Genomic DNA, 23,418 nt, shown 5'->3' with positions numbered 1-23,418 from the left:
CTCCTCCATACCACACATCCAGACACAACCTGCTGGGCATGACGGACCAACACAGTGGTTTACAAAGTCCACAAGGCGGTACCAGGTTCTGATAAGCTAGACTGTATGAGTACAGAGAAACAGAAGTTATCTTTTAAAATGGAACAAATGACACATTTCAACATTTACTAAAATAGATTTGTATAGCAAGAAAGTAGCATCCTTTTTGTGTGCAACAGTAACTCTTTAGCAGTTTACATACACTGCGAGTGATGTAACAAACTTGGTTGTTTAGAACAATCAACACACAAAAACCAGGAACAATTGAAGAAAAACTCCCACTTTTTTAATAAAATATTTTATATTTTCTTTACAAATAATTATTACAACAGTCACTTAGTGTTAACATTAGTCAACCGAAAATCCTAAACTGGGCAGGTTGTCATTGGTATACTTTGATAAAGCAAAAGTTTATTTACAAAGCATGAACACTCCTTATTTTTTATAGATGTCTTATTTTCCTTTTGCAGTAAAAAACAACTGTACAGCAATATTACACAGCAGACGCTGCTGCCAGCTTTGTACATATAAACATTACAAGTCAGAAATCAAACTCTATCCCTCTATAGCAAAAAATGTACTTTCACCTGTGCACATAAATATACATTTCCATATCTCCAGATATTAGGCAGTAATATTTCACTCCCACCTGGAGTGAAAGAACGTTGAAAGAGGCGTTGAGCATATGTCCAAATGTATCTAGTGGGTATGCTGAAAATCTGCCATACCGGACCTCTGCCGCATTCATGGCCCAACAGATCTGGTAGATGTAAAGTTTTCCAGACACAGTCTACGGTATGTTACTTTCCTGGATTTTTAAAATTACTTACATTAGTTTGCATGAAAATGATCTGCAAGAGCAAAGTAATGTTCCTATGAAGTCCGAAATCAGCATTGATCTTGCAACAGGACTAATACGAGGGTCATCGGAAGTCTCTCAGATATGGTGGACAAGACCAAAAGATGTCTAAAAAGGTTCACAAGTTTGTTCAAATTGGCCAAGATCACAAATTCAGTTACTTATGGACGCAAGTTTGTAACATGAAGGCAGCAACTATATACTGTGTGCGTGTGCACCCACGCCCACAAATTGTGAACAAAAATCTACTGGGAACAAGACAATGGGAAGGCAACTCAAAATACCAGCACATAGGATCTGTAAGAAAGATCAGTTTGCAGGTGAATTTATGTAAACAACTGTAATCAATAAAACATCCACACTTATTACACAAAGTTACACCAAATACAATGAAAAACAATATGTGTCATTTCCAGTTTTCATTTATTCCTCACTTGATATCATTTTGAATTATATTTTATACTTGAGATCTCCGCTTCTCTTTCCTGCACCATTACACTTTAAAGAAAGCAACATCTATAAAAGTAAGAGATCTAATGCATCTCTCCGGGGTGCATATTTTTTCATTAGGTTCCTCTTTGCAATGAATCTGGTGCACACATTCTGATGGAGCACTAAAAGTCCAGGCACTAAAGTAGAAACACAACTGCACAGTAATATATCGGGAAAACCACAGATGCCTAAACAGTGCAGAGGACACATTTGCAGGCAAAAGACATTTTGGAATATAGAAACAGAACCAAATTAAAATGCCGTAAAACAAATCCAAGACACAATCTCAAATTTCAATGGCAACCACTTCTGAAAAGTGAATACAACTACTGCTAAAAGACGCGGCTGCCACCATGTCACCTGATTTTACATCTCTTTCTATTTCCACACCTGCTTACAGAACAAGGGTTGTCCCCATAGAAAACAACGCAACGTGAAAATACCCAAATAAGTGAAATAATTGAGGACAGCACACATGGAACCTTAAATAAAAGATGGCTGTGCATGAAATAAATGTAATAATGAATCAACACATGCCTCAGGATAAAGATTTAAATGAGGTGAAATGTACACTGGACAGACAGATATGGTGCCATTACAGTAACGGCTAAAAAACAATGTACACCTGAACGGCACCAAACTCTCGGGAAATTTGTGGCCACTGGGATAGTAGCGCTGTGAAGAACAAGCGATCGAGAAGGCCCTTGCAGTTCATTTAAGATTTGTAACACGTTGTCAAGAGAATCAAGCTATCCATACACATTGAGGATACCATTCAGCAATACGCCAATCCACACCATCAATGAAAGAAGACAGCATTTCATTCAAGTATTTATCACATAAAATGTCAATGACAAATTCTGCAATATGAAGACCACTCAGGCTTCGTTTACAGCCAGCACAAGATCATCCTGGAAGCAAGCCAGACTAGAATTTGTGGCCAAATCATAATACAGCCCAACTGGGAAGTGACTGAAAAACTTTGGTCTCTCCCAGATTTTAACAAAATATGTCATGTTAGAAATTGCCATGAGATAACCCATCATTGAAGAAGTGGAAGGTGTTTGTTTGCAAGAAGTACACTACCATGTTTTTTCTACTGCAGCAGAGTATCCCAGATTTATCGGAACATCAACTTTTTTAAATTTTAAAACAGGCAGACCACAGCCTACAACTTATGAAGTGGCTTTCAATGATGTAACAGGAGCAGAAAAAGTGACGGGGAGGAGTGGATAGCAGACAAATTGCTTGTATGAAAGTGCAGTTATGGTAACAGAAGAAATAACAGTGAGAAGACTATTGGATCATCTAAGAATTTTTACAGTGAATTTAAAGACATCAAACTCACACCATAACTGTGACCTAGATGCAATTATTGCATCCACATCATGGTTTTTGTGAAGATCGTAGAAGCCAATGCATGGGTTTCACAACCTCAAGTACATGTGTTTCGATTGCTAGGTCTATCAGCATTAGTGTGTAATCTTTAACCTAGCACGATAAACATGTGACCGAAAAACTGCACCAGAACCAGACTAGAAAACCACATGTACAACCTCAAAAAGGTCCAGACAAAAACTCTTCTACAATGATACCAAGAGAAGAAGTGAAATACTTAGACTATTGTTTATGTTCCACAGTGTGCACCTTGAGGGTGAAAAACAAAAAAGGAATGAAGGTCAAGTGAGAACTCGCTGTCTTTCACATTACTTTCTCAAATTTAGAGCAGGAGTCCTATTTTCAATACAGATTTAGAAAGTGCAATTTGAGTGTAGAAACTCAAAATGTAAAACGTTCCTACATTAGGAAACGTTACTAGCTTGATTAGGGAATGTCCATGTATGTTGGGCTGGTTTACCTCTTTTCAGCTAATCCAAGGCCCTTTTCTTGTGTTTCATCTTAGTCTTCTTGTAGTACCAGCTATGTGTTACTTCTAGATATGTGTGCAGTGCTAGGTCGAAGCGTTATGTCATAAAAATTCCAGTTGCACTAGATTTCGTCTAAGTGTCAAATATATTTTATCTGCACTGCATTTATTATAGATCTTTCAGCTAGTTTATTCTTCTTTAGATTGCAACTGCTCAGTTTTCCTCCAGACATTCCAACCAGACTTAGTTTTTTCTATATCTTCAAGCTGCCCTATTTACGTCCTTCAATCCAACTACATCATAGGTATTTTGGATTTTAGAGCTACACTGTATCTTTGGAAAATCCCAATCACAGTGGCTCTTCTAATTCTTCCCACTACACATGATCTTCCAAATTACAGTTCCATCATGTTTCTTCTAGTAGCACTGTTTACTCCAGATCTTTCAGATGCACTATGGTAAAGAACCATGTTGTTTCTAATTCTCCTAAGTACCCAACATTTTTCCATACCATACATACAGTTACTCTGGGTAGAAAACATGTATTTGTTCCAAATCTCTCTGAAGCACCATGTTTCTTTTAGACCTTCCAGCTGCACTGTACTGGAAAATATTACTTTTGATCTATAAGCAACGCTCGGCCACAAGCATCAACATTTGGATTTGCGATTCCTAAATAGCGATTTTTAAGAAATCACTATTTGGGAATCGCAAATCCTTATGCATGTAGGAATCGCAAAATAATGATGCATTCCAAATGCAAAAATCGTGGTCGCAAAGGGGCAGATTCTGTGAATCTGCCCCTTTGCGACCGCAAAAAACAATGATGTATGTGCCCCACTGTCTTTTACCATCTAGAATAGTATTTTACTTAATCTGATCTCTTGGAAAGGCTGCATTGAAATATTGTTTGGATACTGAAAATATGTCTTCCCACCCAAAAGCTCAAAATAATTTAAGAAAAAATTGTATATGGCAACACTTTGGTCAGGTCTCAAGAAAAAATGCTTAAATGAGGAAAATACCCACATTCATGAGAGGCAACAGGGAAGAAGATATGAATTTCATAAACAAAGCATGGCACAATTATTCAATGCAAGAATTGATGAGTTGAAAATGCCATAAGTTAATAAACAATTATTTTTGAGCCATTTTTGGTGGTCCAACTGACAATGTAAACAAGCCACCTCTGCTCTCCTCTTCCACTTTCTGCCTGGAAGAACCATTATATGCCAATCCTAGAATCAGCTGAAGGAAGGCACAAGACTCCAGGTCCTACAAAGATGAACAGGAAGCACTGCAAATGGCTAGGATCCAGGAGGCAATGAAAGTCTACACATTCCCAAGTTCACACTGATTTTCTTGCAAACACACAAACATACCCACAAATTGTATTCATACTAACCCAGAGTGTTAAAAAACTTGCTTATGATTAGTCGCTATAAAAATACTTATATTGTACGAGCTGATTTGGCCCAGAGACAGAAAGTGATCCCAGAAATAGTTCTCCACTTTCCAAACATACTGTTCTATATCAGCAATAACTGTCCTCACCCTAGAGGCCTACTATTTATGAGTCTGTGGCCTGCTTTCTAATCTGCTCTCTGTGCAGTCCCTGAGGATAGCCTGCGATACTTAATTCAGGCAAAGGAGACAATAAGCCAAACTTACATAGAACATTTGTGAGGGCAAATGCAGAGAATGGGGTTTCTTTACTCCTAGGGTTCACTTGCATGACAGGTAGTCTATGCCTGTAAACCCAGTGATGCTCTCTGGATTCTTTGCCATAAGGCAGGTCGCATGCCTTCATACTGCTGAACTGCAATCGTGACCTAGAATGTGACTTATGTTATGAGCAGGTCGGTTTGAGGATTGCTTGGAGGAGTCGGAAGTGGCAGAGTTAACAATAGACAGCAAAGGTGACATGGCAGAACCATCTGGGGGAAGAGCTGTTGCAATTTCTGGAAATAAGGAGGTTAAGTTGAAATTGGACAAATGTGACGGATTGGCCATGTGCATGGGAGGCATATCCGGAAGGAGAGGAAAACTGGGCTGCGCAAATCCAACAGGTCTAGGAGGGGATAAAATTGAACCGAACCGGTTATTCAAACTGGCACTGTTTGGTTTCTCCGTACTCGGATTTGTAAACATTTGATTAGAAAAATAAGGGATGGAAAGATCATTCGATAGACTGGGGTGGGCAGGTGAATAGGGTGGATAGAAAGATGGCAATGTATTCTGAGGGTCAACTGGGATTAGGGCAGGTGTGCGGGTAGCACTGGACTGGGTAACTGGAGGAATAAAGGCTGTATTTGCATTTATTGTTGGGTTCATACCACCATCAGGAATAAACGGAAACCCAAAATTTTGAGAGAGTGCATGCTGATCTGTTCCGGCATTGTCATTAGGAACCTGAGAGCCATCAGACATAAAACGAACAATACTGGCTCTCTTTTCCGCTGAAGATGGCTGGCGTCCGAGGATCATACTGCTGCTTGGAGCCAACGGAAGATGGGGAAGGCTGGGGTCAAATACATTCCCGTGCCTCTGAGTGTTAGATCGATTTCTTTCAGGCGGACGTACTTTCGAATTACTGTTGTCTTGCAAAGGATGCCTTGAACGTTGAGTTATTGGGGGATTCGACTGGCGCACAGAAGACTGTCCTTGATCAGAGTTCCCATGGGATATGGTTGGATGTGATGGTCGGGAAATGCCATGCACATTTGAGGACACGTTTGTATTTAATTGGCTCTTGGAGCCATGGCTCTCAGTGAGTCTCATGGGGTTAGATTTTTGAACAGAAATATGAGGGCTTGTGTTCCTAACTTGCACTTCCCCAGAAGAAGATGAACTTGAGAAAGGAATAGTTAAAGAGTTGTTTCTGGAGTTGATCAGCCCCATTGACATATCACAGCTTTCCCTATTCTGACTTTCACTGTCTCTTCGAATATGCACAGATTCTCGCCCCGTTGGGCAGCTGTACTCAAGTGTAGTTGAGACACCACACTGTGTGTTCCTCTGATGTTCAGAAATTAATCTTTGACTTCCAACAACTGGTTCGCCCAGAGGCGGGCCAAGCAAACTCTGCATAAAACTCTGGTGACAGGTATTTTCTATAGGAGGCATAGAATTTGCAATGGGAATCCCTTGAACTGGAGCATATGGCAGTCTCTTTTGCCTGTCTAAAGCTGGAACAGAGTTTTGCCCTATTCGAAAGGTCTGTGACTGCATGCTCCTAAGTGATGCAACTGTATTTCCTATTTCACTATTCCTTGAAGTCTGCAGTTCAAAGGTTCCCGTTGACTGATGGTTAGAGCTGCCTGTTTTGTAGGACTGGCAATCGGAAACACGCTGGACATCAGCAGGGACAGCATGTTCCACAGGTATGCGGTTCTGCATGTTATGAATTGGCAAACCTTTAGTCCTGGAAACATCAAGATATGTTCTCATTTCTATCTGGTCTGGCAGCCTGGGGCCCTGAATTGACAATCCCATCCTCTGTTCAGAATTGGACGTCTTTCCAATAAGCGCTTCTGCAGAATAACTAGAAACCCTGTTTCTTTCTTGCCTGTGAGGGGTACAGGTCATATTGGATTGTCGGGACACAATACTTGGCTGGGACACCATGTGTTGCTCCAAGCTCCTGGAAGTCATAAGTCTCTGAAGCTGATTATGTGTTGTCACCTGTTCAGAAGATGAACCGGTGCTCTGTTGCCTGTTCCCAACATCTTGCTGATGCAAGATATCTGAGTTAAGATGGCTCTGTTGGTGGGCACCATGATTATTCCTGTTGCCAGCAGAGTTGTCACAATGTTTCTCACCTTGGGGAGCTGTGAAGTGTTGTTGCATTTGCTGCTGCATCTGTTGGTGGTGGTGATGGTGTGGATGGGTGTGGTTTCCCTTTGGTCGCGCTTGATCACTTGCGTGATGTTTCTGTTGCAGAGAGAGTGGGTTGGCTTGGCTTCCTTGACCAACATTCCGTTTCTTCTGCATCTGAACATCTTGTTGCATTGCTCTTTGTTGGTGGGTATTGTGAGACTGTGAGTGAATCGAGCTGTCTGAATGTGGATTATGGTGCTGTTGATACAGGTGAGGCCGTTCACGTAACTGTCCACTCTGCTGTTGTTTCAGGTATGGATTGCTATTGTGCAAATGGTTAATTGTCTGACCGGATACCCGTTGCTGAAGATGTTGGTTATGTGGCTGTCCCTGTTGGTGATCTATAAGTACAGACTGAGGGTTGGACCGGATATCAGTTTGCCTTAACGCAGAGTTTACAAAGGTAACATTGGTTTGGAATAATGCATTGAAGCTATTGGTTGGTACATGACTGCTCACTGACACAACTGAGTTAGAAGAATTATGAGACATTTGATCAACCAACATTTGAGTCTGCTCAACAAAATCATTTGAGTTTCCTCTTATTGAAGGCATCCGGTCATGTCTTATAGGCACGCTCTCACACTGTTTCTGTCTCTTGGCAGTAGAGAGGTGGTTATCCTCTTGCACAGGGCGTTTGGCAGTTTCTTTTCGATTTTCACGATTTTGCTCCTCGTTAACTTCTTGTGCCTGGGAACTCTGCATTACTGAAGCCCTAAAGGCATGTATTTGCTCATGAGAATATTCGGTTGCCACTGCCGGGGCTGGTGACTGGTTGTCATAGGACTTCAACGGTCTGGATAAGTTAACTGTTGTAGTGGTTGCCATTTGTTCAGATGGCTGGGATGAATTCGAACAACTTACAAAGGAATGGTCAACATTGCCAGGATGGATCAAATTATTGATACTTAAACTGGTTGTATTTTGTACGGCAGTTTGCAAAGAAATGCTGGATGCTTCCATATGTACAGAACAACTTGGGGACTCAACTGAACCACAGTCAGTTGGCTGGTTGTAATCCTGAGGAGTTTTATCTTGCTGGGTCTCAAACTGCTCTCTGCTCTTCACACTATAGGTCTGTGTAAAAGTGGGCACATTTCCTCCCATGGATGCATCTTCTGTAGCCTCTGAAGGCATAGCTCTCAATTCAACCTGAGTGGCCACTTTCCTTTTCTCACCATTTCCCTGCTCAAAAATAGCTCGTGCAGCTAGTGCAACTATATCAGTCTGTCCTGAAGTAGTACAGACATTGAACACGTGGGTCAATGCTGCACTGTTAGGAACCTCTCCCCTGGCGGTATCGGGCAGCATAGAAGCCACAGAAAAGCTACGATTGCTTCCAGAGCTAGTAGACATGGGAGAGTCTGCCTGCCTGCTGTGAGCCAAGGAGGTACTAACCACTACTTCCTGCTCAGCAACACAGCTGTGCTCAAGGTTTATATTTTCTGTTACAGAATTCATGATCTTGGCTGAGAAGCCATTATCATTCGAGTCCTTTGACTTTGGGTCAGCAGTTGAAAGGTGTTGGAGCTCACTCTGAACTTGTGACGTAGTTTGGGAGGCGGTGGATTTTTCTTTTGCAATTTCATAAAGCATTCTACCCAGACCTTGTCCTTCCAACAAATCCGAAGCAGCCTGCATTATACTGGAGTGATTTTGCCTACTGATATTTGTCTCTGAAATGTTTACCGCTTCAGAAATAGAGTTCGTGTTTGAACTGCTATGGTCGGTCGATGGTTCAGAAAGAGGGGTAGCAAGAGTGAGATTAACTGTGCTAGACTGAGCAGAGCAATTTATTGGAATAAACGGTTTGGAACATTCCGCTTGCAGTGAAGAGCCAGGCTGTGACTCCGCTTCATGCTCAAGTGTTTCTTTTGCAAGAAGAACTGGTTCTTTACAAACTGATGTGGACAAAACAAACTGTCCTTTCCCTGAAGGCTTTGAAAGCAAGGGGCTGTGCACAGTTGATGAGTGCAAATCCCCTTCAGAAATTGATCCCACCAGTAGTTCAGAATTGCTACTCTCAATAGAGTTTTGGTCAGAGTTGCTAACACCCGTCACAGAGCTCAACTGACACCCAGATGGAGATTGCGTCGTCTGAGAAGTGCTCTCCAATGGTTTAGTCTTTTCTGCATTTGAAATGGTCTTTGAGGATTCCAGACGTGCAGGATCAGGTGTCGGAGCACCCTCTCCTTTGCTCAGTTGAGGCACTTCTTTGCTGGATGTGGGACGCTTCTTGGTGCTGGTCTTTTTATTTGTTCTCTTACATTTAACAGCTGCAGATAAACAAGACTTTGCTGTATTTGAAGTACTCTGTAAAGCAGGCAGATTTTCGGGTGTTAGTGCAGATGTGGCGGTGGTGGTCAGTGGCATACAGTTTGCAGGGGTGGCAGAAGAACTTGCTGGGGCTGATGGAATAGTGGCTTGGTTGATTGATAACTGTACACAACTCTGTCCTGCCGTCTGGGATATGGTTTGACTGAGACTAGCCAAAGCCCCAAAGGTGTTGAGAGCAACATTCGTATTTGGATCCTCACTGGTGGTAGGCTGAATAAATTGCAGAGGAGTTTGTTGTGCAGTCCCCGATGAAGACATCATTGGCTGCAAGGCAAATAACTGGCCATTGAGCGAAATGGTCGGTGGTTGCTGCTGACTGGACATTGTAACGGAAAAGGAAGGAGTAGAAACAGATGCGGATGAAGTATTAGAAGGCCTTGGTAATATATGAACAAGATGTTTAGTCCCAAATATCTGCTGCGTTGGGGCATTGTGCACAGGACTGCTGGTGGACACAAGAGGACCAAGTCCTTGGGTAGATAACCTGGCAGGTCCCGGGGTCTGAGTAGAAAGCAGCGGCACAGGATTTAGATTAGGCGCTGCTTGAATAATAACAATCTGTTGCCCCACTGTCTGGGTGGGAACCTCTGCTCTTATTACTGGAGGGCATGGTAAAGGATTAGGAGGGTGCAGAATTATAACATTTTGATTGGCAGGCGCTGCAGTCACAGCGGAGCCTATTGGTGGAGCCATCTGAAAGAGCTGCATAGCTGGATTCAAAGGAACAATACTTTTTGCTGGTTGTGGTTTTATTTGAGACGAAGCAACCAGTGGCTGCACAGTTAAAGAGGGGCATGATGGCAAGGTAGCAATTACCTGGTCAGCTGGATGCCCCTCACCCTGGAGGGTATTGTTCAAACTGATACCAGTGATAGTTGGGATGCTGCTGGTGGAAGGTCCAGCTCCAGTGTTGTTTATTGGCTCATTTGACAAAGCAGGCAGATTGCTATGGGATGCACAACTTAGGGGTTGAACTGTGTTACCTGCCACTTGCAAAGTAGTCCACGTAGTCTGTGTGTTTCCAGTTGCAGGAATCCTTGTAAGCCTGCTGTTGCTGATCAAGTCTGCAGTAATACCTGAACCTTGCAAGGAACTAGGGAGAGACCAACCACTGTCCAGGCAGGATGCTGGCAATGTGCTTAATGTTGTAGCTGGCAATGTGTTTATCCCAGCTGTTTCTGCTACTGCTGAAGTCACCAACAATCTGCCACTGCTGGTTACCTCAACGAGTGGTTCGACACTAGTCGATTGGAAATTTCCAGCGACATTAGCTTGTGTGCACTGCTCAGAGGTGGCATTTGTTATTGTGACCACAAAGCTTTCCTGAAAACCTGAACATGATGCATTCAAACGTGATGACTCCTGGGGCAAAACTGGGGTATTTGTGACTTGAGACACAACTATCTCAGCCACACTTCCATTTTGTTGTCCAACTGTACTTTCCAGAACTGTCTGATTGCTCTGTGGTGCACTTCCGGAGACGCAAAGCAAATGGTTGGCGGTTCCGCTCTGTAGAATTTCCTGTGAATTGGCAGCTGCATGCAGTGTGTTTGGCTCACCCTCCGAGGTGGAAATCTTAAGAATGGCCTGAGCTGGAATGGTTACAGGTAGACACAGTGGAATCTGCTGTTGGGACGTGGATGTACATACCGTACTCTGGGGCCATACTTTAGTTTTTGTTGTGTGCACACTTGCAACTGTAGCTGGTGTAACCAGGTTACATGTTCTCTGCACAGGGACAACATTTGCAGTTTGTTTCTGTAGGTTCTGGTTGACATTGAAAGAGACGCTTTGATTGTTGACACCCAGAGGGCTCCCATTTGAGTACACAATGATGTTCTTCTGACTCTCATTTGGGATATTTAATGGGGCCTTCCCATTCTTAAGATTTCCTTTCCAGTGAATCGTGGGATCATCGTACAAGCATATGTCGTTTGCCTTTAAAAGCTCAATGTACCGAGCATTTTCCTTCTGAATGTCCGACAGTTGCTTTCGTAAGCGCAAGATCTCATCAGCTGCAAAAGAAATAAAAACAATAATCAGGAAAATATCCAAATACAGAAATAATAACTTTAAATTAGACATTTAGTTATGGTAAGTCGATAAACGGAAGCAGCAAGCATCATAACCTATTATTCAACATTTTCCCAGTAAAAATAAATCATAAAGGTACACTTTTATGTAAGTGTTCATATCTTTATCACATCAGCCAGCAACACCACGTCTGCGAGTAAAAAAGCCTTGGAGGCATTTAGCAACAGTCAAGATAAAGCTCCTATGTTCCACTGCTTACCTCAAAAGCAATGGATCTATTTATGTTAATGATAACTGCCCTTGAACCCACCACCAATCAAGCAGAGTTTGGACCAGGTATTTTTGTGATAGGGGACTTCTTTTGTGTCTGTCCCTCTGGCCAAATTATCAAACCTCAACTTTCTGCAATAATTAGACAAACAACCATTCCATGTGCTACAATGGCTGCGTTCTCTCTTAAGAAGTGAATAAATCACATAGCACAAGGAAACAGGGAGTAAGGGAGAATCATAGAGGTTGAAACGCCGTCGACCCAACAATGCCAATTACGACTTGATATTGGTCATTGTGCAAATAATGAAATTTTGTACATAATTGTAAATATTGTATATTGACCGTCATTGATTATCCCTTCACTTTGCGCCGCTTCACGTTGTCACAATCGCTTGTGTCAGTGCGCCGTTTATTCACTCACTATTGCTAGTACACTTGTGGTTGTTATGGTTACTGCAATTTTTTTGTGTCAGTGTGCTTCTATATGCAAATAATAACTTTTTTGAACTATACTTTGATCTCCCTTACTCCCTTTTTCCTTGTGCTATGTGATTTATTCACTTCTTTATTTGTCTGTTCATGTGATATTCCTATTGGTTTATGGTTGCGGGCCAGATAATGCTTGTATCTCACTCACGCCATGAGTTGATATGATAGCTGTGAGAAAAACTGCCTTCAGGGTTAACAACCTTAGATGGCAGCTGTGCATTGGCTCAAATGGGGTACACCATCAAGAAAGTGGGTACCAAATTCAGTTTCCACTGAGGCATCACAAAAGGTTTTGGTAGAAACAGTGGGTCAGCCCCTCTAGAAGGAAAACGCATCAGAACAGGTTATTTAACCATGGTGGATCAGGCAGTCGTAAAAAAGTCCATAAAGCTGAGAAATAACCTTTAACAGTAGCCACAGGAAGGCCTTGCTGGACTAATGATAAGAGAAAAAAACACAACATCAGACAACAGGGCGTGTTTGGGTTGGATATACTTAGAACAACACCAACAACAAACTTTTCCCAGCGTCCAGCATTTTGGTGGTTTGGGTGGATGGAAGCCTGACTTAACCCCTTCGATGCTGATGACGGAGCGGTTCCGTCATCAGCATCGGTTGGGCTGTGCTGATGACGGAACCGCTCCGTCATCAGTACAGCCCTGGGGGAGAGCGCTGGCGCTCCCCCCCTGTGCAGCGATCTTGGTTTTTTTTGCTGGGGTGGCATCGGAAGACTTTCCGCTGCCACCCCCTGGCCCCCCCACGCTTCCTGGTGACGTCAGCGCGCACAGCGCGCGCCGACGTCATCAGGAAGCGCTGGACGCGCTGGAAGCCATTTGGAACAAGGTCGGTGTTTGGTGCTCCGGTGGGGCGGGGGGGCCATTTCTCGGTGCCTTGAGGCATCAGGGGGGAGGAAACACTGTTTCCTCTCCCCTGATGTCCCAATGCTGGGCATTACTGGTTCAGGATCGCGCACAGCGTCGCGATCCTGCACCAGTAATGCCCCCACTAGACACCAGGGATGTTTTTTGTTGGAAAGGAAGCGACCCCTTGGGCAAGGGTCGCTTCCAGGGGCAAATATTTTGCAATTCAGACTTTTCTGCCCCCCCTGGGTCGACATCGCTCGTTTTAGCGAGCGATCTCGTCCCAGGGGGGGCAGAAAAGCCCACTAGACACCAGGGATTTATGTATAATTGCAAAGGAAGCGACCCCTTGGGGAAGGGTCGCTTCCAGGGGCAATATTTTTATAATTCAGACTTTTCTGCCCCCCCTGGGTCGACATCGCTCATTTTAGCGAGCGATCTCGACCCAGGGGGGGCAGAAAAGCCCACTAGACACCAGGGATTGTTTACGTTTGAAAAGGAAGCGACCCCTTGGGCAAGGGTCGCTTCCAGGGGCAAATATTTTGCAATTCAGACTTTTCTGCCCCCCCTGGGTCGACATCGCTCGTTTTAGCGAGCGATCTCGTCCCAGGGGGGGCAGAAAAGCCCACTAGACACCAGGGATTTATGTATAATTGCAAAGGAAGCGACCCCTTGGGGAAGGGTCGCTTCCAGGGGCAATTATTTTATAATTCAGACTTTTCTGCCCCCCCTGGGTCGACATCGCTCGTTTTAGCGAGCGATCTCGACCCAGGGGGGGGCAGAAAAGCCCACTAGACACCAGGGATTTATGTATAGTTGTAAAGGAAGCGACCCCTTGGGGAAGGGTCGCTTCCTAGGGCCATCATTTTTCAATCCAGACTTTTCTGCCCCCCCTGGGGGCAGATCGCCCATGTTAGTGCGTTATCTGGACCCGGGGGGGGGGGGCAGAAAAGCCCACTAGACACCAGGGATTTATTTCTAATTGTAAAGGAAGCGACCCCCTTGGGGAAGGGTCGCTTCCTAGTGGCCCATAATTTTTTGTAGACTTGTCTGCCCCCCCCGGGGGCAGATCACCCATTTTTTGGGCCACATCTGGACCCAGGGGGGGTAGAAAAGCCCACTAGACACCAGGGATTTTAGTATATTTATAATGGAAGCGACCCCTTGGGCAAGGGTCGCTTCCAGGGGGCATTATAAATATTGTAGACTATTCTGCCCCCCCCCCCCCCCCTGGGGGCGGAGTGGCTGTTTTTTTTTTACAGTTTCTGGTCCTAGGGGGGGGGGGGGGGTAGAAAAGCCCACTGTACTCAAGGTTTTTGTTTTTTATAGGGAGCGACCCCTTGGCCAAGGGTTGCTTCCTTGGGCCCATTTGTTTTCAGTATGTTCTGCCGTGTCTTTATTTGGCCTCTCTGCCCTCCGTAGGGTTGCTTCCAGGGGGCCCACGTTTATAATGATTTATAATCTTCCCCCCTTGGGGACAGACACCCCATTTGTGACATACCCTGTGACATAGCCTGTTGTAATGTGTGTTGTTTTTGTTTCTTCTAATGTGTATTGATTTTTTTTCTCTTTAGATTGTTGCAGTGTGCGGTTCTGTTGCTGGTGGTTCTGTTGTTCTGCTGTTTCTGTAGTTGCATGTGTTTGGTAAGAGACTTTTTTTTGTTCAATTGTAATGTAATTGTTTATTTTGCAAAGTGTGTAGTAATACGAGTATGTGTTGTTGCTGTTTGTTGTGATTGTAAAACATGTTTTGCATTTGTTTTTGATGTGTCCTTCTGTAGATGTAAGTTTTTTTTTTTCTTCTTTCTAGTGGGATATCGTTGCCTATTTGCTGTGTCTTTGCAGAGTAGGTGCTGGTGAGTGTAGTTGTGTCTTGTAAGTGAATTGTATATTTTTTCTAAATATATTTTTCGGTGAAAAAGTCTTACTTTTTTATCTTACTTTGCGCAGTGTTGGGGTTGTTGAGTTGTTTGTGCAGACTCCTTCATTTGTAAGGATAATGGCTAGCCGCCGGATTACTGCTCAGCAAGTTGTTGGAATGCTTTTTGATTCTTCCTCTGACCATGGTCCAGAGTCTGACTCTGATTCTGAGCCAGAGGTGGGAGGTGAAGATTCAGGTAGTGAGTTTTCTCTACACATGGCTTCATCTGATGATGAAGACACTTTGAGTGCTGATGAAGCTACTTTTGGTGTGGATGATGTGCCTGTGGTTGGGGAGGACATTGCTGTGTTTACGGTTTTGGAGGACATGCTTGTGCCTGTGGTTGCGGAGGACAGTGATGTGCCAATTGTGCGGCAAGAGACATCTGGGCTGCAGCCTGGGGCTGCTAGACTTCCAGTTGGTGGTGTGAGACAAGGGTTAGCTGGGCGGCGGCCTGCGGCTGCAAGACTTGACGATGAAAGTTCTGACCTCTGGGTTGCACCAGGCATGGTGCAGCCGGCATTGCCTGAATTTACTGGTGTTCCAGGGTGTAGGGTGAACACTGAAAACTTTTTGCCTATTGATTTTTTCAAGTTGTTTATGGATGATGTGTTTTTGGCAGAGATTGTAGAGCAGACTAATTTGTATGCTGAAAATTTTTTGAGGGTGAACAGTGCCAGCCTTAAGCCCCACGCTAGAGCTACCCGGTGGACTCCCACAAATTTGGAGGAGATGAAAAAGTTTTTGGGTTTAACTTTTTTGATGGGCTTGCTTAGGAAACCATCAATGGCTTCATATTGGTCTACTAGTCCCTTGATGGCAACAGCTATATTTCCGGCAGTCATGAGTCGTGATAGGTATTTGCTTCTGCTGCGGGTGATGCATTTTGTTGACAATAGTCTTGCTTTGCCACGAGATCACCCTGATTGTGACCGTCTTTTCAAGATTCGGCCTGTCCTTGATCATTTGGTTGATCGATTTTCTGAGATCTTTTATCCTGGGAAAGAAATTGCAGTGGATGAGTCTTTGCTGTTGTTCAAGGGCCGCTTGGTATTTCGGCAATACATTCCTAGTAAGAGGGCACGCTATGGAATCAAACTGTATATGCTGTGTGACAGTGAGACTGGATATGTCTCTAATTTCAGGGTGTACACTGGTAAGGAATCCAGGATTAACCCTCCTGGTTGTCCGTCGACTTTTGGAGTGACTGAGAAAATTGTGTGGGAACTTGGTCGTGGATTTTTTAACAAAGGCCATCATTTGTATGTCGATAACTTCTACACTGGTGTGCGGTTGTTTAGGGAATTGGCCAAAGTGGACACTGTTGCTTGTGGCACAATCCGCTCAAACCGTAAAGGTTTCCCAAAAGAACTTGTTTGTCGAAAGCTTGCTCGGGGACAGTGCAGTGCTTTGCGTTGTGAGGAGCTTCTAGCTGTGAAGTTTACAGACAGGAGAGATGTCTACATGTTGAGTACAATACATGATGAAAGCACTGAACCGCGGAATGTTTGGGGTCAGGTTGCAGAAGTGCGCAAACCTGTGTGCATACTGGACTACAATAAGTACATGGGTGGTGTTGACAGAGTTGATCAGAGGTTGGAACCGTATGCTGCTCTTCGTAAGGCTTACATTTGGTACAAGAAGTTGGCTATCCATCTTTTCCACTTGGCAACCTTTAATGCTTTTATTGTGTTCCAGAAATCTTGTCCCCAGTCAAAGTTGACTTTTGTAAAGTTTCAGGAGTCTGTAATAGGCAGCCTTGTTTTAGTGGAACAGGCAAGTGTTCCTAGAGTTGGAGTGGTGGAGGATGTTGCCAGATTGAAAGATCGCCACTTTCCTGATACAATTCCTCCTACAACCTCAAAAGACTTTCCCAGTCGGAGATGTAGAGTCTGTTGGCGAAGAGGTTTGCGGAAGGAGGTTCGCATGTACTGCCCCGACTGCCCTTCAAACCCCGGGCTGTGTGTACCTGCTTGTTTTAGATTGTACCACACGCAAAAGAATTTTTGGGAGTATCAATGAGTGGTAAAGTGAACTGGTTGGTCTTTATTCTGTAATAGTTATTGTTCAGTTTCAAAGTTTGTATTTGTGTAGTCTTTTTAGATTTAGTTGTCGAGTTAGTAGATTTGTTTCAATTTGCAATTTGTTTTTGTTTCTCTTTTATTTTCAAAAAAAACTAATGTATGATGTTGGTTTGCGTGTAGTGTCCATTGTCTGACTGTGTGCATGGTTTGGCGCTTGACTGCCGGTGTCTGTGGACAGATGCTTGTCTGGCGGTGTCTGCGGACTGGTGCTTGACTGGCGGTGTGCGTGGTCTGGTGTTTGGTTGGCGGTGTGCGTGCTCTTGCGCTTGCCTGGTGTTGTGTTTGGATTTGTCTTTGGCTGGTGGTGTTCGTGGAGTGGTGCTTGACTGGTGGTGTGTGTGGAGGGGCGCTTGGCTGGTGGTGTGCATGGAGTGGTACTTGGCTGTCTGTGCACGGAGTGGTGCTTGGCTGGCGGTGTGTGTGGAGTGGTGCTTGGCTGGGGGTGTGTGTGGAGTGGCGCTTGGCTGGACGGTGTGCGTGGAGTGGTACTTGGCTGTCTGTGCACGGAGTGGTGCTTGGCTGGTGTTGTGTTTGTGGAGTGGCGCTTGGCTGGTGGTGTGTGTGGAGGGGCGCTTGGCTGGTGGTGTGCATGGAGTGGTACTTGGCTGTCTGTGCACGGAGTGGTGCTTGGCTGGCGGTGTGTGTGGAGTGGTGCTTGGCTGGGGGTGTGTGTGGAGTGGCGCTTGGCTGGACGGTGTGCGTGGAGTGGTACTTGGCTGTCTGTGCACGGAGTGGTGCTTGGCTGGTGTTGTGTTTGTGGAGTGGCGCTTGGCTGGTGGTGTGTGTGGAGGGGCGCTTGGCTGGTGGTGTGCATGGAGTGGTACTTGGCTGTCTGTGCACGGAGTGGTGCTTGGCTGGCGGTGTGTGTGGAGTGGTGCTTGGCTGGCGGTGTGTGTGGAGTGGCGCTTGGCTGGACGGTGTGCGTGGAGTGGTACTTGGCTGTCTGTGCACGGAGTGGTGCTTGGCTGGTGTTGTGTTTGTGGAGTGGCGCTTGGCTGGTGGTGTGTGTGGAGGGGCGCTTGGCTGGTGGTGTGCATGGAGTGGTACTTGGCTGTCTGTGCACGGAGTGGTGCTTGGCTGGCGGTGTGCATGGTCTGGTGCTTGGATGGTGGTGTGGGTGGACTGGCGCTCGGCAGGCGGTGTGTGAGTAGTTACTTTCTGTTGGTCACTACACACACTGCTAGTTGAGTGACACTCCACACAGTCCATCATTTTGTGTAGTTGCAGTGTCCGAAATGTTGGCGTGTGAAAGTGATGGGCCCTTGAATGGCGCTGTTTGCTGGTGTGAGTGTTGGAATGTGATGGGTCCGCGGCTGGCGGTGTGAATGTTTTGTATGTGTCACGCGTACGAAAGGTGTATGAATGGCCTGTAAAGAGGTTGGTGCCTTGACGTGGCTTTACAGCTCACGAGCTGTGAGTCAGTGGTTCAGTTTATCATACTTTCAATTATACACAGTGTATTTCATTTTTGTGAAATTACTTGCGTATACAATTGTATGTACTGAATCATCACTCACCCTCGTGCCAAATCCAACCAGTATGTGTGTGTGCTTGCGGATTAGATGGGTGTGCAGTAATAATTGTTTTTTTTCTCTTTCTGCAGTAGGGTGTACCTTGCCCCTTATTGTGATTGTTGTTATGTGTTGCTTTTCCATTCGGATGGTGTCAATGGTCTGGTTTGTATCAGGTATGAAAGGTGCGTGAATGGCCTGTAAAACGGTTGGTGCCTTGTCGTGGCTTTACAGCTCACGAGTTGCGAGTCACTGGTTCAGTTTTTATGCATTTATTTATTGACAGAGCATTTCATTTTTTTGAAATATCTTGTTAATAAAATGTTATGTACTGAACCATCACTCGCCCTCGTGCCAAATCCAACCTGTATGTGTGTGTCTTTGAGGAATAGATAGCTGTGCTTGAATGTTTGACTTTTGAGTAACTCTGTTAAGGTGTGGTATCCTTTTACTCGGGAGAACAAGGGGAGCGTAGGGTGGTAGGACTTTTTTGCCGGCACGGCGATCCCACGCCAAAATGTTTGGAAAAGTGCTATTTTTACCTATTTTTAAGGTTTGCAAGGAGTTCTGGGTAGGAAAACATTGGTGGACCGACACATGCCATACCTCCCTGGACTCTCCCGGGTGTCTAGTTTTCAGAACTGTTTGGGTTTGCTACTTTCCAAAGAATACCACCCACCCCGGGCCAAAAACTCAGGTGCTTCTCCCCCAAAAAATCAAAGTTATATTGCTTCAGGGTATTTTATATTCACCACTGTTAGATTTGGACCTTTTCCTGTTGCAGCCACTATGGCTACCCATGCAAGTGAGGTACCGTTTTTATCGGGAGACCTGGGGGAACGCTGGGTGGGAGGTAATTTGTGTGAGCCCAGTGATGCCACGCTTTCCCAGACTACAATGTGTGAAAAAATTGATTTCTTTCTGCTAAAATTGAGGTTTGCAAGGGATTCTGGGTAAAGGAACGTTGGCGGATCCACGCAAGCCATACCTCCTTGGAAGCCCCCGGGTGTCTACTTTTCAGAAATGTGTGGGTTTGGTAGGTTTCCATAGATGGCTGTCTCGCACGGGGCCAGAAACCCAGGTAACCCCTCTTGCAAAAGCTGGTGAATGTAACAATGGTGAAAATCTTGAGTCCACCAGCTTTTGCAAGAGGGGTTACCTGGGTTTTTGGCCCCGTGCGAGACAGCCATCTAGGGAAACCTACCAATCCCACACATTTCTGAAAAGTAGACACCCGGGGGCTTCCAAGGAGGTATGGCTTGCGTGGATCCTCCAACGTTCCTTTACCCAGAATCCCTCGCAAACCTCATTTTTTGCATGGAAAAAATCAGTTTTTTCACACGTTTTAGTGTGGGAAAGCGTGGCATCACTGGGCACACACAAATTACCTCCCACCCAGCGTTCCCCAAGGTCTCCCGATAAAAATGGTACCTCACTTGCGTGGGTAGGCATAGCGGCTGCTTTAGGAAAAGGCCCAATTCATACTGTGGAGACGAAAACATTACCTTTAGCCAAATAATCTTATTTTTTGAGGGGGTCACCTGAGCTTTTGGCCCGGGGCTTGGCAGGCATCTTTGGAAACTTCCAAACCCAAACAGTTCTGAGAACTAGACACCCGGGGGAGTCCAGGGTGGTATGGCATGCGTGGGTCCCCCAATGTTTTCCTACCCAGAAACCCCTGCAAACCTGAAATTTTGGTCAAAAAACCCACTTTTCCATACTTTTTTGGGTGGGATCTCGCTGCCGGAACAAATGTCCTACCACCCAGTGTTTCCCTTGTTCTCCCGAGTAAAATGATACCTCACTTGTGTGGGTGGGCCAAAGGCATGTGACTTAGGCTGGGGTGCTTAATTTGTAAAACGTAAATATGAGTAAAAACTACTTTTTTCAAAATTCATTTTTGGCGTGTTCTGCTTTGGGGCACCCACACAAGTGAGGTATCCTTTTACTCGGGAGAACAAGGGGAACGCAGGGTGGTATGACTTTTTTGCCGGCCCGGCGATCCCACGCCAAAAAGTTTGGAAAAGTGCAATTTTTACCTAATTTTAAGGTTTGCAGAGAGTTCTGGGTAGGAAAACATTGGGGGACCCATGCATGCCATACCTCCCTGGACTCCCCCGGGTGTCTAGTTTTAAGAACTGTTTGGGTTTGCTACTTTGCAAAGAATACCACCGAGCCCCGGGCCACAAACTCAGATGCCCCCCCCCCCAAATTCAAGGTTGTTTTGCAATAAGGTATTGTAAATTCACCACCGTACGATTTGAACCGTTTCCTGTTGCAGCCACTATGTCTACCCACGCAAGTGAGGTACCGTTTTTATCGGGAGACCTGGGGGAACGCTGGGTGGGAGGTAATTTGTGTGAGCCCAGTGATGCCACGCTTTCCCAGACTACAATGTGTGAAAAAATTGATTTTTTTCTGTTAAAATTGAGGTTTGCAAGGGATTCTGGGTAAAGGAACGTTGGCGGATCCACGCAAGCCATACCTCCTTGGAATCCCCCGGGTGTCTACTTTTCAGAAATGTGTGGGTTTGGTAGGTTTCCATAGATGGCTGTCTCGCACGGGGCCAGAAACCCAGGTAACCCCTCTTGCAAAAGCTGGTGAATGTAACAATGGTGAAAATCTTGAGTCCACCAGCTTTTGCAAGAGGGGTTACCTGGGTTTTTGGCCCCGTGCGAGACAGCCATCTAGGGAAACCTACCAATCCCACACATTTCTGAAAAGTAGACACCCGGGGGCTTCCAAGGAGGTATGGCTTGCGTGGATCCTCCAACGTTCCTTTACCCAGAATCCCTTGCAAACCTCATTTTTTGCATGGAAAAAATCAGTTTTTTCACACGTTTTAGTGTGGGAAAGCGTGGCATCACTGGGCACACACAAATTACCTCCCACCCAGCGTTCCCCAAGGTCTCCCGATAAAAATGGTACCTCACTTGCGTGGGTAGGCATAGCGGCTGCTTTAGGAAAAGGCCCAATTCATACTGTGGAGACGAAAACATTACCTTTAGCCAAATAATCTTATTTTTTGAGGGGGTCACCTGAGCTTTTGGCCCGGGGCTTGGCAGGCATCTTTGGAAACTACCAAACCCAAACAGTTCTGAGAACTAGACACCCGGGGGAGTCCAGGGTGGTATGGCATGCGTGGGTCCCCCAATGTTTTCCTACCCAGAAACCCCTGCAAACCTGAAATTTTGGTCAAAAAACCCACTTTTCCATACTTTTTTGGGTGGGATCTCGCTGCCGGAACAAATGTCCTACCACCCAGTGTTTCCCTTGTTCTCCCGAGTAAAATGATACCTCACTTGTGTGGGTGGGCCAAAGGCATGTGACTTAGGCTGGGGTGCTTAATTTGTAAAACGTAAATATGAGTAAAAACTACTTTTTTCAAAATTCATTTTTGGCGTGTTCTGCTTTGGGGCACCCACACAAGTGAGGTATCCTTTTACTCGGGAGAACAAGGGGAACGCAGGGTGGTATGACTTTTTTGCCGGCCCGGCGATCCCACGCCAAAAAGTTTGGAAAAGTGCAATTTTTACCTAATTTTAAGGTTTGCAGAGAGTTCTGGGTAGGAAAACATTGGGGGACCCATGCATGCCATACCTCCCTGGACTCCCCCGGGTGTCTAGTTTTCAGAACTGTTTGGGTTTGCTACTTTGCAAAGAATACCACCGAGCCCCGGGCCACAAACTCAGATGCCCCCCCCCCAAAATCAAGGTTGTTTTGCAATAAGGTATTGTAAATTCACCACCGTACGATTTGAACCGTTTCCAGTTGCAGCCACTATGTCTACCCACGCAAGTGAGGTACCGTTTTTATCGGGAGACCTGGGGGAACGCTGGGTGGGAGGTAATTTGTGTGAGCCCAGTGATGCCACGCTTTCCCAGACTACAATGTGTGAAAAAATTGATTTTTTTCTGCTAAAATTGAGGTTTGCAAGGGATTCTGGGTAAAGGAACGTTGGCGGATCCACGCAAGCCATACCTCCTTGGAAGCCCCCGGGTGTCTACTTTTCAGAAATGTGTGGGTTTGGTAGGTTTCCATAGATGGCTGTCTCGCACGGGGCCAGAAACCCAGGTAACCCCTCTTGCAAAAGCTGGTGAATGTAACAATGGTGAAAATCTTGAGTCCACCAGCTTTTGCAAGAGGGGTTACCTGGGTTTTTGGCCCCGTGCGAGACAGCCATCTAGGGAAACCTACCAATCCCACACATTTCTGAAAAGTAGACACCCGGGGGCTTCCAACGAGGTATGGCTTGCGTGGATCCTCCAACGTTCCTTTACCCAGAATCCCTTGCAAACCTCATTTTTTGCATGGAAAAAATCAGTTTTTTCACACGTTTTAGTGTGGGAAAGCGTGGCATCACTGGGCACACACAAATTACCTCCCACCCAGCGTTCCCCAAGGTCTCCCGATAAAAATGGTACCTCACTTGCGTGGGTAGGCATAGCGGCTGCTTTAGGAAAAGGCCCAATTCATACTGTGGAGACGAAAACATTACCTTTAGCCAAATAATCTTATTTTTTGAGGGGGTCACCTGAGCTTTTGGCCCGGGGCTTGGCAGGCATCTTTGGAAACTACCAAACCCAAACAGTTCTGAGAACTAGACACCCGGGGGAGTCCAGGGTGGTATGGCATGCGTGGGTCCCCCAATGTTTTCCTACCCAGAAACCCCTGCAAACCTGAAATTTTGGTCAAAAAACCCACTTTTCCATACTTTTTTGGGTGGGATCTCGCTGCCGGAACAAATGTCCTACCACCCAGTGTTTCCCTTG

General features: G+C 45.3%; 1 protein-coding gene across 1 annotated transcript in view; it reads right to left on the bottom strand.

Moving 5' to 3' along the window:
• Positions 1–4,938: 4,938 nt before the first annotated feature.
• Positions 4,939–23,418, bottom strand: part of USF3 (upstream transcription factor family member 3) — a 130,771-nt gene continuing 112,291 nt past the window's right edge. Inside the window, exon 7 of the mRNA XM_078656676.1 lies at positions 4,939–11,489. Coding sequence (XP_078512802.1) covers positions 5,065–11,489 — 6,425 coding nt within the window. The 3' untranslated portion in view covers positions 4,939–5,064. The remainder of the gene's footprint in view (positions 11,490–23,418) is intronic.

The sequence above is a fragment of the Lissotriton helveticus genome, chromosome 8 (assembly GCF_964261635.1).
Source record: "Lissotriton helveticus chromosome 8, aLisHel1.1, whole genome shotgun sequence".
Lineage (NCBI taxonomy): Eukaryota > Metazoa > Chordata > Amphibia > Caudata > Salamandridae > Lissotriton > Lissotriton helveticus.
Note: the sequence above shows the minus strand (reverse complement) of the source record. Positions and strands in the feature narration are given on the sequence as shown.